At 42.4% G+C, this 18,366-nt stretch overlaps 2 protein-coding genes across 5 annotated transcripts in view; both read left to right on the top strand.

Moving 5' to 3' along the window:
• Positions 1-667: 667 nt before the first annotated feature.
• Positions 668-15,104, top strand: LOC111872670 (solute carrier family 22 member 5). Its single transcript, XM_023866776.2, has 9 exons — positions 668-1,173; positions 2,018-2,142; positions 3,558-3,720; positions 4,972-5,129; positions 7,093-7,261; positions 8,672-8,893; positions 11,564-11,778; positions 13,105-13,292; positions 14,786-15,104. The coding sequence occupies exons 1-9, from the start codon at positions 896-898 to the stop codon at positions 15,002-15,004; spliced, it is 1,737 nt and encodes a 578-aa protein (XP_023722544.1). The 5' UTR covers positions 668-895; the 3' UTR covers positions 15,005-15,104.
• A 1,084-nt stretch (positions 15,105-16,188) lies between these two features.
• The window catches only part of LOC111872668 (beta-alanine transporter), a 30,771-nt gene continuing 28,593 nt past the window's right edge, over positions 16,189-18,366 (top strand). For 3 of the 4 annotated variants that reach the window (XR_002844276.2, XM_023866773.2, XM_023866774.2), the window contains exon 1: positions 16,189-16,428. The gene's annotated coding sequence lies outside the window, so the exon portion shown is untranslated. Of the gene's footprint in view, positions 16,452-18,366 lie in introns of all 4 variants that reach the window. The other variant, XR_002844277.2, reaches the window with a different exon arrangement.

Raw genomic sequence — 18,366 nt, 5'->3', positions numbered from 1 at the left:
TTTCTCCCTTGGCACTACAGCCCCAGTGGTCCTAGGCCTACCTCCATGAACTTCTCCGTTCACTTCGGTTTTTCTAGATCTTACACATTCGGTAGGACTCCTTGGGCGGGTAATCAGCTGTCGCAAGGCCTCTACCTGTACACAAACACAGAAACAAGCACACACAAACTAAACATCCATGCCCTGAGTGGGATTCGAACCCACGATCCCAGTTTCCAAGCGAGCGAAGACAGTACATGTCCGGCCGCGCTTTACTGCCCAGGAAAATTATTTAATTAATTTCTGGTACTCATTTCTGAGTCGACTCCAGGACTACAGTGCTGCCGGAAGGATTAGGTAAATTGAAAAAAAAAATCCAATGACCTCATCGGGACTTGACCCCGCGACCTTCCGGCTTGTAGCATAGTGCTTCAACCAACTACGCTACCGCGTGCCTGGAAGTTAATAATACGAAAGCTTATATGGGAAAATTTCCGTTGAATTCTCGACTGTGTTACGCTGGTATTGTCTACAATCTTGATATGTCAGCACCTCACATAAGGTGCGTTATCTAATACTGCAGAAACAGGAAGCAAGAAAGTGATAGGTAACCTTAATCAGCAGGACAATAAATGCAATGTTTATTATGAGTAGGCAGGAGACTGCAGTTGAGATGTGCTGCAGAAAAGAAGAGCACGTGTTCCGAGGAAGATGACGTAGTCACGGACCAGAATTCCTTGCGTCATATCAGTGTTAACTGTTTTTAATATTTGATAGCTGGAATGTTATTGGCATTAAGTGAGAATTGTGGTAGTGGTGTGATATGCCGGTAGGTGATAAGTTTTGGATTACATCAATAGAAGCGTGGAAAGTGAACTAGTGCCGATAGCAAATGGCTTCAAGTTGAATCTTCAAAATGGCGACCGAGAATTCAATTCCTTTGTCCATTCTGACTGGATCGGGGGAAGTAAACAAAGACGCTTTGTTTGATGAGCTAATGGCTCGTATAGGTTTAAACGGAAAATATCAATCGAGGTTTAACATCGTATTTAATCTGATATTCGTTATATTTTTGGCTATGCCATATCTCAATTTGGTGTTAGCCATGACAATACCTGAACATTGGTGCCATGTTCCGGGAAGAAATGGAACGACGTTAAGTGAAGGAGAATGGAAAAACCTTACGATACCCAGGTAAGCAGTTGAAGTTTAAACTTCATCTACTTAAGGAACGGTGCTGCGTCATCGTCACATAGTGACGTAGACATTTACATCATAATAAGATAGTTACTATATCTTATTTTATACATGCTTCTGATATTTATGCGACGATGGGAAATTCATATATCTATAGGAATTTTCTTCTGTAAGGTTGGCTATACACAATATGACGTAACCGAGTTCGTAGAGTATATAGATTTTATTTAAGTATCGGGTCCTGGGTTGCGTACCAGACTCCTGCAGTTGCGGCCTGAGAATTTCCGAATAACCGTGACAATCTCTCCACATGAGATAAACTACAGGCTACTTATTTTGTTTATTGACTGAATCTTTTTTGTTATTGCTAGTGGGGTGGGACTAAGTTTCTTGTACTGCGGCCAATTCTGGCCCATTGTACCAGTCCCAGATGATAGGTGAGGGTGATTGTGTAACAATTGGTGCATTGAAGATTGACAGGGGAAACCGAAGCACGCGGAGAAAACTTGCCACAGCGCCACTTTGTCCACCACAAATCCCACTTGACCAGAACTGGGATCGAAGCCGGGCCGCCGCGGTGGGAATCCAGCGACTAACCACTTGAGCTTTGGCGCGGCCTTAGTTGGTGGTTAATTCCTAACGTTTTAGAGAAAAACTTCGTAGAGCCACCGTAAGGGAGACAAAAGAGTTCGCACGTCGGACAGCAGATGGCGGAAGGTTACACAAAAGTATTGTTGATAAATTTGAGGTATTTGTTCAGAAATCTGTGACACTGGGGTTTCGGATAATGACGGTTTATTCTTGCTTTGTTGTTTTATCCAACTTTATGTAACTTTTTCAGTATAACGAATGAGATTGGCAAACAAGCATTCAGCAAATGCCAAATGTACAACATAAGTGTGCCACTGAACACAACGACGCTTCTGCAATCGGCGGAGATGAATGGCACAGTGCCTCAGGTCATAGGTGAGCACCATTCTACGTACTACTGAATATATGTACGCACTGTTCAGGTCTTAGGTGTCTTTTGTGCAGAGGACTGGTTTGGTAAACCATCCCATACTTTCTGCTTATTCAGGATTCAGTCGGTTACTAAAATTACTCAGCGTTTAAGGCTGTACCATAGCTCAAGCGGTTTATGGCTGGCTTCCCACCGCGGTGGCCCGGATTCGAGCCCGAGTCGGGTCAAGTGGGATTTGTGGTGGACAAATTTCCGCTGAACAGGTTTTCTTCGAGTATTTCGGTCTCCCCTGCCAATATTCATTCCAGAAATTGCTCCACAATCACCCTCACCTATCATCTTGGGCTGGTACAATAGGCCAATCAATGGCCGACGTGCCGAGTGAATCCAGTTGTACTCCACCCCACGAAATTAAAAGGAAAATTGTGTTGTTTCTCAGTTGCGTAACTGGTATGTTGGATTCTATGTTTACTGTAATATAAATTCCTTGCGCATGTATATAACGTAATATAATATAATATAATATAATGTACTTACTTTTTTTTTTAAATTCGCTTGGGGGGGGGTCCAACTGGGTCCACTCGGCACAGCGGCCACTGATTGGCCTATTGTAGCCTGCCTAGGGTGATTATGATGGTGGATAATTTGGTGGAATGAAGATTAGAAGGGAAACCGAAGTACTTGGAGNCCACAATCACCCTCACCTATCATCTTGGGCTGGTACAATAGGCCAATCAATGGCCGACGTGCCGAGTGAATCCAGTTGTACTCCACCCCACGAAATTAAAAGGAAAATTGTGTTGTTTCTCAGTTGCGTAACTGGTATGTTGGATTCTATGTTTACTGTAATATAAATTCCTTGCGCATGTATATAACGTAATATAATATAATATAATATAATGTACTTACTTTTTTTTTTAAATTCGCTTGGGGGGGAGTCCAACTGGGTCCACTCGGCACAGCGGCCACTGATTGGCCTATTGTAGCCTGCCTAGGGTGATTATGATGGTGGATAATTTGGTGGAATGAAGATTAGAAGGGAAACCGAAGTACTTGGAGAAAACCCCCGCCCCAGCGCCACTTTGTCCACCACAAATCCCACTTTCACAGAACCGGGATCGAACCCGGCCGCCGTGATGGGAAGTCAGCGACTTAGGTTGAGCTATGGCGCGACCAGTACTTACTTACTTACTCATGAAACTGAGCCCTTCCTGAGGAGCCGCCAATTCTGCAGCTACTCAGGAATTTCCCAGTAGTATTTTATGGAACTTGAAGGTTCATTACCGTGTTCACAAGAGCCCTCCACTGGTCCCTATCCTGAGCCACATCAATCCAACTCATGCCATCCTCTTCTATCTCTCTACGATCCATTTTAATATTATCCACCCATCTACGCCATGTAATACAATATAATGGTCAGATTGTCAGCATGGTTGGGACTACGACCGCACGTGGTATACCAGGACAGTGGTAACTCAAGAGGACTGGGTCTGCGACAGGGAGCTTCACGTGACCAACACATTTGTGGTCAGCAGAGCGGGGGATGTCCTAGGGACCTTCGTCTTCGGACAGCTGGGAGATGCGTAAGTTACTTTTCTTTTCACTTAATTATATTATTATATTCTAGTTATTATGCTTATCATGCCCTTGTTCTACTCCTCATCTTCGTTTGTTTTTTGTTTACTTTCTGTATTAATGTGTTGTTTCCTCCTGTGCTTGCCTCTAATTATTCTTTGACTTTATGTAATGTTTGTCCATAATGTAATCACCTGTACCTACACTGTGCGGCGTCTGTAACTGGCCTTGCGGCTGTTGACTCGGCACATAAATAAAAAAGAATTAATATTATTATCATTATCATTATTGCTCGAGCGCTCGGAGTGAGCGGACGTGTTTTACTGCATGTTCCTCCTTCTGCTGCTTAGTTAGTTAGTTAGTTATTGAAGAGGGTGGGTTTCCCCATGCACTTAGACCTGTATTGGTCCATTGTGCTTCCTTCTATGATTTCTACCACTCTCTATATCCTACCGGTACTGGTGCTTACCATCAGTCCCGCCCAGCCAGCGAGACCGGCTCTACTAGCTGAGAGGTATCTGTAATGCTTCCCCCATCTACCAGAGGTATTAGAGACTGCTGTTGGGTGGGAAACGTCCGTAATTTGGCTCAGTGACTTCCTTCGGAGATATGGGGTTCTTTTACGTGCCGCAAAGCTACGACACGGGACCCACGGCTTAAAGTCCCTCCCGGAGGACTTGTTCCCTGAATTTTTCCGCCCTTAAAAATTCGACGACTTCCGCCGGGTATTTGAACCCGCGTACTACGAGTCATGAGGTGGGAACGTTACCTCTAGACTACGGAGGCCGCTTTCCTTCTGCTGCTTGCTGCGAATATCTAGTGAATCCAGTGTTCTTATATACACGTATGTGTGTTTGTGTGTGTTTATATGTGTATATTTGTGTATGTGTTGTGTGTGTTTGTTTGTTTGTTTGTTTGCGAGTGAGATTGTGTGTGTATTTCTGTGTGTGTTCATGTGTGTGTTTGCGTTTGTGTGTGTGTTTATTTGTATATGTTTATGTGTGTGTTGTGTGTTCATGTGTGTGTGGGTGTGTGTGTTGTTTGTTTGTTTATTTGTTTGCATGTGTGATTATGTGTGTGTGTTTGCTTGAGTGTGTGTTTGTGTGTGTTTATTCCTTTGTTTGTTTGCGTGTGTTTATATGTGTGTTCATGTGTGTGTGTTTGTGTGTAGCGACGTCAAAAATCTCAGAATAAGCCTTGAGATAGTCGTAAATTTCCTGCCTGTGCGCGTGTTGTAATTGTGTTTATGTGTGTTCCAGAATTGGACGACGACCTGTGTTCTTCGTAACCCTGTTCTTGCTGGCAGCGGGGAGGTGCTTGACAGTGTTCACTGCCAACAACTACCCCCTTTTCCTAGCGGTCACAGTTCTGGGCAGCGTTTCTCAGTCTGCAGCATTCCAGAGCCCTCTCGTACTGGGTAGGTGCAACTAATGACTGAAACCTTAGGGCCCCGGGCGAGTACATACAAGACAAACAATAAACATCTGTCGAGAATTCAACAGGAGGCCTCATATTTCGTTACTCGTACTCTGAACTTCCCTTGCCTTCTCCAGTATTCATTCCAGTTCTGCATTTATCGAATAATGCGTCGAGACCGAATTTAACGCCATCTCCCACGAATAATATTAACAAATATTCAATTGTAAATCCTATCGAATATCTGATACACTACGCCACACTTCAGATATCAACATCAGAATATTATTAGTAAATACATAATAGGCACGATCCGCTGAAACCAATATTACCCGCTCATGTTTTTAAACAAAATCGAGAAAAATTTTAGTGTCCAACATATTCAAAATGTTCATCTAACTAGTAAAAATTTTAAAGACTATTTATTCTTTTTTTTTTTAATAATTCAATAAAAATATTTTGCGCACACATTTACTTGTCATGCAGTATTCCTCCTAGCTGCAACGAATATCCCTTAATAATATTCCTCCCTTATGCGGGTGTCATTATAGTAGAGGTTAGTTTAATGTGTGAATGTATTACAGTATATAGAAAACTTTTAACCCATGAATCCAATACATCAGTTTTATAGCTCTTAGTAGTCTCACCTTACGGTTCGAAATATTTGAAGTAATGTAGGCGTTTTTTCCGAAGCTTATTTTGAATTTATTATATTTTAACTGGACATATTTCTCGGTACAACGACATATGGACTGAATGACCGGGGTTCGATTCCCGTCTGGACAAAAATGCTTCCTTTCTCTACAGCCCCAGACGAGGTCTCCATAAAATGGGTATCGGGGCTATTTCCTGGGAAATAATGCGACAAGAGGGTTGAACTGACAAGAATGGTGGAACTATACCTCCAATCCCCATACGCATTCAAGTGTTGCCTCTTAATTATTTAAACACAAATGAAGTTTGCTTTACCTTACACAAGTCTCTACATATCTCAGTGGAATTTGAACACTACATGGATTCTCTAAAGCGGCAAATCTGCTGATATGTATTCAGAAGGCGTTAGATTACAAGTCCAGCTAGGTTTCGGGGTCTTCCTCAGTCCCTCCAGAGGCATGTTTGTATAGTGGTTCAAATGATATCTAATCGCTTCCTTCCAAACCCTTTCCAATTCAGTTTTTAGCAATCATCCTGCGTTAGACTGAGAGGCACGCGGTAGCGTAGTTGGTTGAGGCACTATGCTACATGTCGGAAAGCCGCTAGGTTCGATTCCCGATGAGGTCATTGAATTTTTCAATTGACCTAATCCTTCCAGCCGCACTATGGCCCTGGGGTCAACTCAGCCTCTAACAGAAATGAGTATCAGGAATCTTCCTTGGATAAAGGGCGGCCGGCGCATAAGACTGACAACCTCACCACCATCTGTGAGCCATTGTCTAGAAAATGTGGGAGCCTTGACGTTCCACAACCGTATGTGCCTTCACGGCCTGTTATAGGGATAAAAGTAAAAAAAAAAGTAAGTAAAAGTATTCCTGTAACAGGCCGTGCAAGCCCATAGGGTTGTGATACGTTGAGGCTCCCACATTATCTAGAAAACAGACTCATGGATGACGGTGAAGTTGTCAGACTTACGCAACGGCCGCCCTTTACCTCCAAGTATATTCCTGGTACTCATTTCTGTTAGAGGCTGAGTCGACCCCAGGGCCATACTACGGCTGGAAGGATTAGGTCAATTGAAAAAAGATCCAATGGCTTCATCGGGACTTGAACCCGCGACCTTCCGGCTTGTAGCATAGTGCCTCAATCAACTACTCTACCACGTGCCTCTGTTTTGTATATTTTATTATTAGACGGAACATAATCTGAGCTACTTCGTTAGGTAAACCATAATTATATAAAAGTAAGTGAAGCGATACAAATATTTCTTGTATACATTCAGTCAGAACAATTGCATCTCTCAATTCCAGGCATGGAGATGTCTGCTGCAGACAAGAGGGCCCACATAGCCATGTTGCAGTGCCTGGGTTGGACGGTTGGTGTGTGCCTCATGCCCATGGTTGCCTGGGCAACAGGTGATTGGGTCGCCTTCCTCATCATCACCTCAGCGCCGTGCGCCGTGTTCTTCTTGGCCTACAAGTTAGTAGCAGCACAGCCGAAACGTCGGCCTTTGATTTGGAACTCATTTGAATTCTGTCGTGGATTTATCCGCCCATATATCCAATAAAGATAATTCTCATTGGCCAGTTTCATGTTACCACAGCAACGAATTTTCGAACGTAACAATTTGCATGAACGCAAATTATGTATCAGGTCATGAAAGAGTCAGCAGTCTTTTGAATCAGCGTATCGCGTCTATTATTTGATTGCTAATAATATTATTATGTAGATATACTATAAATTGTATTATACGGCGTGAAGTAGAGTGTTTATGGCAGGTTATTTGTGCGTTGGTCTCGAAGTACTTTTCGATAACGTGTAGGACTGAAAATGGATACGCCAGGAAGCAGGGGACGTTAATAGCATGTAAACTTGAATTGACAAATGATGACATTTACCGTTCAATTCTTAACTGAGGTAACACCAGTTCATATAAAAGTGCGAGAGTATGTGTAAGTGAGTGTGTGAATGTGATTGTGTGAGTGAGTATGAGTGTGTATGAGCTTGAGTGTTTGTGTGAGTGTGTGTGAATACACATGTGAGTGTGTGTTTGAGTGCGTGAATATCATTGTGTGAGCGTGAGTGTGTATGTGAGAATGAGTGTGTATGAGCGTGAGTGCTTGTGTGAGTGCACATGTGAGCGTCAGATTGTGCGAGTGTGCACGCACGTGAATATGTGTGATTGTGTGCGCCCACGTGAATGTGATTGTGTATGCTTGAGTATGTGTGTACGCGTGAGTGTGTTTTAGCATGAGTGTGAGTGCACATGTGAGCGTGAGAGTATGCGAATGTGCGCGCGTGAGTGAATGTGAGTGTGTTTGTGTAAGACAGGTTGGTATAACGGTAAAACTCTAGACTTATATTAGGGAGGTACTGAATTCTTATTTCGGCTGCGGTATTGGCTAACCTGGCTATGGTTACCTCCATGTAAATGCCGGAATATCACTTTGAATAGGTCAAGGCCACATTTTTCCAAAGCCTTTTGAAAATATATATTATACAATTGTGGTACAATTTATTTCTAATAAGATCACCGTCGCTGTATTTAATTAATTAAATGCCACATCATTAAGACATATGGGAGTGGAGGTACATTTCAACCATTCATGATGCCACCTGTTGGAGGTGAGTAATCAGCCTCACGCCTCTTCCGCTTTACACCCGGAGAGAAAGATAGGAGACTAAATCGGCCCAAGGGTCTGTCTGGACGCTGTGGGGTAAAGAAAAATATCTTCCCTTGCTTTGGAATGAACCCCGGTCGTCCAGCCCGTCACTGTATCGGCTGAGATAAAAAGTAACTGACCAAAACTGTTGTTGAGAAGGATCCATACAGAATTGAATGACTCCATGGGTTTCAGTTTACCAATTCCGAAGGCTCTATGCTTCCAGGTGGTTCCCCGAATCTGCAAGATGGCTTGCAGCGAAGGGAAGAACAGTGAAATGTGCCCGAGAACTGCGCCGGATAGCGAGAACGAATGAACGCGCCCTGCCAGACGACACGATGATCACATTACAGAAAATTGCAGCAAAGAAGGAGAGAGTCTACGGTCTACCGAGCCTGTTCTCCAATTGGCGACTAGCGAAGAACACAGTACTAATAGTCTACTTGTGGTGAGTTCCTCGAGGTCAGAGGCAGGTGACACGGTTGTAGCAAAGAAATTTTAATCTTGTAAGGCTTAGAAATTTAGAAATGTTATTGTTTCTTTCTCCTCAAGCGTGAAGAACATGATGCTATATTTTATCCGTAAACTTTTGGTGTATTGGGAAAGAAGTTTATGCTAAATTTAGTCAAAATCAGATACGTTTCATGAAATTCTTCTTGTAAAAATGTTAAGTGTGGATCGAGATATATCGATAGCACATTGAGCGATGTATTGAAATGCTGTGTCAAGTATATTGTTGTGTAAGCGTCTATATTGCATATTCTTCTTATAAAAAGAGGTATCAAGTTCTGTATATCACTATGAAGTATTCTGCAGCTGATCTGTCACTCGGTTCCATTTAATTATCTAATTATTTCGCAAATCAATTATTCGTTTATTTACGTACTCAGTCAATTACATATTTCTTCACTTAGCCAGATAACTTTTAATTTTGATTATTATTTTTTGATCAGTTATAATTTATTTGCTCATTTATTCAATCCATTACGTATACCTTTTTTATTTACTTGCAGAGTCAGTGGATTATGTAATTTTTAATTATATTTCTGGTCAATTAAAAATTTATTTCTTTAATTGGCTTAATTTACTCATATATAAGGAACCAAGTTAAGCGCAGTATGTATAGCGACTGGTTACCGGCTGGAAGACCGAGGGATCAGAGTTCGATTACCGGTAGGGTCAAGAATTTTCACCTCTCCATGTAGTTCGAACAGGTTCTGGGGCTCACACAGCCCCATATTCAGTGAGTATTGATGGCTCTTCCTCTGGAGGTAAAGCGGCCGGGACATGAAGCTGAGCACTCACCTCCAACTAGTGCTGAGGTCAAGAATGAGTGGACCTAAACATCCACTCTCCTATACGCCTTCATGACATTAGTTAAACACAGGACAGCTTTACTTTTTACTCATTTATTTATCCAATGAATTACACATTTATTTACGTGAATTACTCCTAAATAAAGGTTTATTTACTTAGTTATTTATTTTCCTGTCAGTTACTTTCTTATTCATTTGTTTTATTGGTCAGTTATTTATTTAGGCGGTTACTCGTTTATTCATCCAGTCAGTTTATGTTTGTTTATTTATTTGGTCATTCCTTTATACATTTACTTATGTATCTGTTTAGTAGCCCAGTAAGTTACTTGTTAATCCACTTAATTACTTAATTAAAATTCTCTGTCAATATTTTAAATTATTTAATTTTTATATATCACGAACTAGTTACTTAACGGGTGGGATGCATGTAAATACGTCCAGTATATTGCTCGTAAATTCTAGTAAAAATAAAGCTATCCCTGTAACAGGCCGTTAAGGCCCATGGGGTTGTGAGACGTTGAGGTTCCCACATTATATAGACAATCGGCTCATAGACGTCGACAGAGTTGTCAGCCCTACGCGCCGGCCTCTCTTTACCCCCAAGAATATTCCTGGTACTCATTTCTGTTAGAGGCTGAGTTGACCCCAGGGCCATAGTGCGACCGGAAGGATCAGGTCAACTGAAAAAAAAATCAAATGAACTCATCGGTACTTGAACCCGCGACCTTCCAGCTTGTAGCATAGTGCCTCAACCAACTACTCTACCGCGAACCCCCTCGTGAATTCTAAGAGTGACTATTTGCGAGGTTTTGACATAGAAAAAGGATAACATTCAGATGGATTTCGATGAAAACTACGTTTATGTGCACCGCGTTAATGAAATTCACGGTAATATCGAGTGCAAAGAGACTGAGACTGTGGTAACAAATCTTCAGGTTCAGTTAAGGGCAGGGAATTTATTATCCGGCTGAGAAACATCAGCTCCTCATGACAAAGCTTGGTTACAAATGGTTACTTATTTAATTATATTGGAGAACTGACAGGTTCCATGAAAGGTGAAATACTTCTTGCTCAGCTGAGCGACTACCAGCTTCTCAAGAATGGCTGTGTTGCTTGTATTTATTTATGTATTTGAATGTGTGAATGAGAAAGTGCTTAAGTATGTAGTTATATGAACGGTGGGCCGCTCCATAGCTCAAGCGGATAGTCGCTGGCTTCCCACCGCGGCAGCCCGGGTTCAATCCCGGGTCTGGTCAAATTGGATTTGTGGTGAACAAAGTGGCGCTGGGGCGGGTTTTCTCCGAGTACTTCGGTTTCCCTTGCCAATCTTCATTCCACCAACTGCTCCACAATCACCCTCACCTATCATCTGGGGCTGGTACAATAGGCCAGAAGTGGCCGCAGTACAGGGGATTTAGTCCCAACCCACTAGCAATAAAAGAAATATATATGAACGGTTCGACAGCTACCCACATGGGAGGATGAACGGGTTTTCGGATGATTTCACGGATGTATGGATGAACGAACTGGATGTCAAAGCAGTAACAGCGTAGAATTGCACGTGGGAGACGCTCGGTTTGAATCACAGCCAGGAAACAAACTATCCTGACTGGGTTTTTCGTGATCTTCTTTACTCCCTCCTGGTAAATGCCGCAACCAACTCCTTCCAACTCCTTTCCAATTCATTCCATCTTCTGACATTACATAATCTAGACACTAGAAGCTGCGTTAATGTAAGGAAATTAAGCAGATATTGGTCGGAGAGACGTGTTTTACGCGATGTCTGTGGTACTCTTTCACAGGGTTGTAAACTCCATGACGTATTACACGCTGATGCTGAATGTCAGCAACATGGAAGGCAACCCCTTCATGAACTTCTTCTGGCAGTCTCTGGTGGAACTTCCTGGCTACGTAGTGGGGAAGTACCTCTCGGACCGTTTCGGCCGCCGCTGGACACAGGCTGTGCTGTTCCTGGCACTCATCCTGGCCGTTATCGTCGTGATCTGCATTGTAGGACGTGAGTAGCTGCCCCGGACAGGTTGAGGGAGAACGTACCGCCGCATCGGCGGCCAGAGAGGCGGGTGAATAGCTCTGAGTATTTTGGAACGGCAGTTCGTGAAGTGGCCGAGCAGACTAAGACATGAGCCGTCTTCCCCCGCTCCAACACTTGGATCGTGGGTTCGAATCCCTCTACAGGCATGAATGTATGTGTGCGTCTATTCTGTATATAGGTAGAGGTCTTGCAACAGGCTGATACCCCGTCCAAGGAGTCCTATTGACTGTGTATAGATTAAGAAACTGATAACGCGACCAAGGTCCATCCAAGGNCAGCATCCAGATCAACAAATAACTGAATTATTATTATTATTATTATTATTATTATTATTATTATTATTATCAGTAGTAGTAGTAGTAGTAATAGTTGTAGTAAGATTAGGAGCAGTCCTCGAGAACTATCGCCTTTTCTTGAAGAGGAAATTTGAGTACCCCAATGACCGGAAGAGCTATTCTGGCGGTAGCATAAGCTCTTCGTAGAGCCACCCATGCCAGACAGGTCGAACTGCTGCGACTAGATGAAATGTACTGAGTAGTTGAGGAGGCCAAGACTCACACAGGGTTGTAGCGCCAGTCAAGAAGAAGCAATTAGGTAGAAGCAGTAGTACGAGTGGGTATCCACAGTTTCAACATATTCCGTGATACAGAATTACTGGGGTTTTGGACTTTTTCGTCCTCAGGAATTCTAGGTAATAGAGGACACGACGTTTCGGAAACTGGATATGTTTCCGTCTTCAGGTAAGAAAGGAAGACACCTACTCAGTTTGGCCCCTTAGAAAGAGTTAATCTCAATCACCAGACAACTCCTGTCAGATTTACCCTGGCTTTACTCCACAGATGGCACTAATGGTAGTATTGCATATATTCATAATCCCCCCTCCCTCAAATTTCTTCGCATTGGTGCTCATGCACTTGCTTTTGTCAGCTAGGTTTCTAGCACAAATTTCTACCTACTTTTCTATCCTACTTCCACGCATGTGCCTGCTCTATCACAATTTTTATTTTATGTTTTCTTGTTATCTCCTACTGATCTAGCCTAGGCTTATATGATGAAATAGCTGGGTAAATCTGACAGGAGTTGTCAAGTGGTTGAGATTACCTCTTTCAAAGGGGCCCAACTGAGTATGTTTTTCTTCCTCATCTGAAGACGGAAACAGATCCAGTTTCTGAAACGTCATACCCTCTATTACCCCGAATTCCGGATGTTTGAAAAAGTCCAAAACCTCAGTAATTCTGTGTGTCGTCCACCATCATCAGAACCCTTTAGAATATTTTGTGATCCTTTCAGAGCCCGACCTGGTTTGGCTCACGACTTGCACGGTTGTGTTCGTAAAATTCTGCTTCACAATCACGTTCTACGTGATTCACTTGGTTGCCATGGAGACGTACCCCACGTGCGTACGCCAGACAGGCACGTCGCTTGGGGCTGTGTTGGGTAGCAGTATGGGGATTTTGGGGCCCTACATCGTCTACCTTGTAAGTATGCGCACACCGGCTACAGTATTTTCTTTTTCAAACTGTGGATAAAACAAAGTCCGTGATTTTAGTCCGCACGCGAACTATACCGACCGAGCTACCGCTGCTTGTCGGCGAAGTTAGTGCAAATTTAGCGGATAGAGGGTGTCGCGTGATCAGTGCAACAGATTCCCAAGACCGATAATTTCGGTTTTGTAGAACGGTTCAAGCTGTGGATAGTACCAATTACTGGGTCGCCAAGAAGCCTTGTTTTATTAGTAACAAACTACATTATACAGAGTAATTGTCACGCGTTAATAGTGGCTAGACAAGCAATACTCGCCATGAAAACTTAAGGTTCATCACCATATTCACAATAGCCAGCCACTGGATCCTGTCATATGCTTGAGGAATTGGCTTATTATTCAAATCTGATGGTGGATATGATATCTTCCTCCGAAACGTCGGTTGATTTTCAACGGATTACAAAGCGTTATGTCCCATAAAATAGAACTATTAATAACCACTGGTGTGAAAACTTCAAATCCTTCAATTCATATTATTATGATTTTAAATTATATTGTTTTAAAAGAAGTTTTAAATTATTCGTATACAATTTCCTTTTATAACTTTCTGCATGTCCTTGAGGATGATCAGTAACGGTAGAAACATACTGGCCATTATGGCTATTTACTGATTGAATTTACTGCACTAGATAAAAAAGTAAAGGTATCCCTGTAACAGACCGTGCAGGCCCATAGAGCTGTGAGACGTCAAGTTTCTCAGTTTTCTAGATAATCGGTCCACAGATGGCAGTGAGGTTGTCAACCTTTCGCTCCGGCTACCCTTTGCCCCCCAGGAGGATTCATAATACTCATTTTCCTTAGAGGCAGGCTCAGTCGAACCCAGGGCAATAGTGCGGCTGGAGGGATTAGGTAAATTAAAAAAAAAAAATCCACCATATCGGGCCTCGAACGAGCGACCTTCTGTCTTATAGCTTAGTGTCTCAACCAATTTCGTTACCACGTGTCCACGACTGCATAGATATTACCTTTAAATTCAATATTAATAATGCATCTGTAAATTATGGGAAGAACTAATCGCTTATTTTGCTTTTAAATACATGGACTGCATATAAAGCGACACGTCCAATAATTATTCTATTGTTGCCTGTGTATTCTTTGTCGCAGTATCATTTTTACCTGACCGTTGCCTAGCAATGACAGGGAGATACCTCTTGAGGATAATTGAGAAGACATTTCAAGGAAATAGCAGCTCCGGTCTAGAAAAACGAAATTAACGGCCGTGGAGATTCGTTGCGCTGATCATGCGACACCCTCCAACCTCTAAATTTGGCACTAACTTCGCCGACAAGCGGCGGTCGCTTGGTCGGTATAATTCTCTTGCGGACTAACACCACGGTGTTTTTTATGGAAGATAAATCACCTCAGTAAAATTTAACATGTATTAAATAAAATATTATATAAATTACATAAATTACAAATGGATTTCAGGGCAACACATACGATGTCCGGTACCCGTACGTAATAATTGGCATTGTGTCCGCAACTGGAATGGTGGCAGCACTGTTTCTGCCAGAAACTCTGCACCAAAGATTACCAGAGACACTGGCTGATGCTCAGACTTTCGGACATGGTCAGAAGTTCTGGAGTCTGCCTGAGAGACCAATCGCTACAAGGGACGAAATGAGTGAAACTCCGCTGAAATCTTAAACATAAAGTGTGCAAAGATAGTGCTTATCAGCCATCGGCGCTGGCAGAGCAGGGGGGAGTGGGCAAGAGAAGGATTTTTTCGCCTCTCTTGAGTATTTTTGGGAAAATAAAAATTAAGGGGGAAAAAGGATATATGTCAAAAATTTTTCAAAAAAATTATTTTGTTCTTAATTATTCTTCTGCGCTTAAAAGTCTTAACATGAGTTTGTAAGGAAATTGCCTGGTAGTCTCCTCTTCAGAATACAGTTGCCCTTCTCCCTTGGAAAGAATTCTGGTGCCCCCGATGGTCTCAATTTTTTAAAATTGTCAAAGTTTTGGAGAAGTTCCTCTGGAAGAACCCCGTCGCAATGATCACAACTGTTCCTATCAGAGCTACGCAGACTTCCGGTCCAAAATGATATTGTCAAAATGTAGGGCGGCAATCGTGACGAAAATAACGGGTTGTAGCTCGGATGACTGGATTTATTTGTGAACCCCGATGAGGCTTCCTGAACGAACTGTTACCAGCATCTTGCCAAAATATGTGTACAGTTCAGAATCTTTTTGGGAAATCTCATTGCCTATACAACTCCTTGGTTTTAGTCCGCAGGCGAACTATACCGACCGAGCAACCGCCGTTTGTCTGCGAAGTTAGTGCCAAATTTAGCGTATAGCGGGTGTCGCGTAGTCAAGGCAACAAATCCCCAAGGCCGTTAATTACTCTTTTCGAGACCGGAGCCGTTATTTCCTTCAAACAGCTCCTCAATTATCCTCACTAGGCTGAGTGGACCCCGTTCCAGACCCACTACGTCTCAGAAAATCTGGTAGGGCCGAAAATCGAACCCGAGACCTCTGAATATATAGCCAGGAACTCTGACCACTAGACCACAGAGGTGGTCTTCATCGCCTATGTACTGATCTATATTAGGATGAGGATTTGGTCTGTCAAAACTTTCGTATCTTCATATTCCCAAATTATCTTCCCAACTCCATTCCAACTGTGTCCACTCGGCACGGCGGCCACTGATTGGCCTATTGTAGCCTGCCCCGAGTGATTATGAGAATGGGGAATTTGGTGGAAAGAAGATTGTCAAGGGAAACCGAAGTACTCGGAGAAAACTCGCCCCAGCGCCACTTTGTCCACCACAAATCCCACTTGACCAGACCCGGGATCGAACCCGGGCCGCCGCTGTGGGAAACCAGAGACTAACCGCTTGAGCTATGGCGCGGCCTAAAGTAAACCTATACAGCTGAGTTGAATAGTTTACCTCTTGAACTACCGGGGTCGGTTGCATGTCCTACAATATCAGCTGAGCGTAGTTTGCAACAGTAATTTACACTGTAGTCAACCTTGGGCGTTCTGCAAGAACGGTTTGTGTACGGAGACTGCGCCCTTGGACAGTCTGCAACGTGGTGGCGTGTCAGGAAGTCTGCTACACTCCACAGTGAGTAAATCGCTTTGCTCTAGGTACCGGATGTGTTTACTTTCAATGTTATATTTTATTGTCTTATACATAACGTACAGCTTTCTTGCGTATATGTCACTCCCAACAACATGTATAAAGTAAAATTCATCTAGAGGTTGTTTTTATGTGGCTACTAAATTACTTTCCGATTCAGCCAGCTGACTTCTGCAGCGAACACGTTGTAAAGCAAACCAAAGCGTATATCCTTTCTCGGATATTAAATTTAATTTTAGAATATTTCTTTTTATAATATTGTCAGTAAAATAAAATAATTACTGTCAAATTTTAGAAATATTTCTCTTTATTATTGATTAAATTCGAAATACTATAATTAAAAAAAACAATACATTTATTTTTAATTTGCAAATATATATGTTTAAATCTACAGTTGTGTGACAATACGTGTGCCTGTCGTCTAGACAATCGGTACAAATTTTCGGAGCACCTTGCCACCTCTTGAATGCAAGAGTAGGGTTCGAAGCTGTGTATGGAAAACGTGGCATAGATATAAGCATGTGTAGGAAGAAATGTTGGTAAATATATACCAGACTGTACGATATCATATCCAAGGAAACAGTAAACTTCATAGTCACCGCCATAAGAAATTCAAATCTTGCACACCTTTCGTATGTTGTTGAGTTTCCCAATGATTTTTTTCTTTCCTGTGGGGGGGGGTGTGATATTTCTGCTGAGTGGTTATTGCACTGTTTTAGTGCTTGGTTTCATATCAAAGTACGAAAGTAGAGACAAAAAACTGGGCGTTTGGGGCAGTAGTATCTTATGGAGCCACATTTTGCATATATTTTTTCCTTTTTTCTTTGTTTTATTAAACGAAAATTAGTTTATGTCCCCTTTGGTTTGTAGCTTGACCATCAGTTAGTAGTAATCTAACATTATGCTTCCATGCAAGTACAGCTCTTCCTCTGAGTACAGGAGTATGCTGTGCTCATCAGCACCAGTTTTCGGAATGCTGAATCCAGAGAACTGGCTTCAGTTTAAAAGCGGCTTAGAACAAAACGCGTTCCGAAATCTCACACTCACAAGTAAGGCAAAATTACGTGGAGATAGTTGAACACTGCAGAAAATTAGGAAAGCACACTCTCTCATTTGGGCCCAAAACTGGATATGGAACAGTCTAATAAATAGGCTTCGAACTGTTTTGAATTTTAACTTCATGGAGCTGAACCCTTCTTGAGAAACGGCCAGTTGTGCAGCCACTCAAGAAATTCCCAGCATTTTATGGAACCCGAAGGTTCATTACCGTGTTCACAAGAGGCCTGCACTGGTCACTATCCTGAACCAGATCAATCAAATCAATACCATCCCATCCTATCTCTCTAAGACCCATTTCAATATTATCCAACAACCTACTCCTTGGTTTTCCCAGTGGTCTCTTTCCTTCTGGCTTTCCCACCAATATCCTATATGCATTCCTCGTCTCCCCCATTCGTGCTACATGTCCTGACCACCTCATCCTCCTTGACTTGATCATTCTAATTATACTTGGAGAAGAGTACAAGTTATGAAGCTCCTCATTATGCAGTTTTCTCTAACCTCCTGTCACTTCATCTCTCTTCGGTCCAAATATTCTCCTCAACACCCTGTTCTCAAACACCCTCAGTCTATGTTCCTCCCTTAATATCAGAGACCAAGTTTCGCACACATACAGAAGCGCAGGAAAATTCATATTTTTGTATATTCTAACTTTCATGTTTCTAGACAACAGACGAGAAGACCAAAGGTTCTTGACTGAATGGTAGCAAGCATTACCAGAGTTCAGTCTCCTCTTAATTTCTTCCTGAATGAGGTTTTGATTTGTTATCGTCGTTCCCAAATATCTAAACTGTGCCAAATTTTCAAAACATCTGTTTCCTATCTTCATGTCATAATTTTGCCCTGCATTTTGGTGACGAGACA

Source organism: Cryptotermes secundus, unplaced genomic scaffold (genome assembly GCF_002891405.2).
Source record: "Cryptotermes secundus unplaced genomic scaffold, Csec_1.0 scaffold61, whole genome shotgun sequence".
Lineage (NCBI taxonomy): Eukaryota > Metazoa > Arthropoda > Insecta > Blattodea > Kalotermitidae > Cryptotermes > Cryptotermes secundus.
Note: the sequence above shows the minus strand (reverse complement) of the source record. Positions and strands in the feature narration are given on the sequence as shown.

Coding starts and splice junctions, on each gene's coding strand:
- LOC111872670 (XM_023866776.2), top strand. CDS start 896: ATGGCGACCGAGAATTCAATTCCTTTGTCCATTCTGACTGGATCGGGG. Junction 1,174..2,017: donor AAAAACCTTACGATACCCAG/GTAAGCAGTTGA, acceptor TAACTTTTTCAG/TATAACGAATGAGATTGGCA. Junction 2,143..3,557: donor CACAGTGCCTCAGGTCATAG/GTGAGCACCATT, acceptor TATAATGGTCAG/ATTGTCAGCATGGTTGGGAC.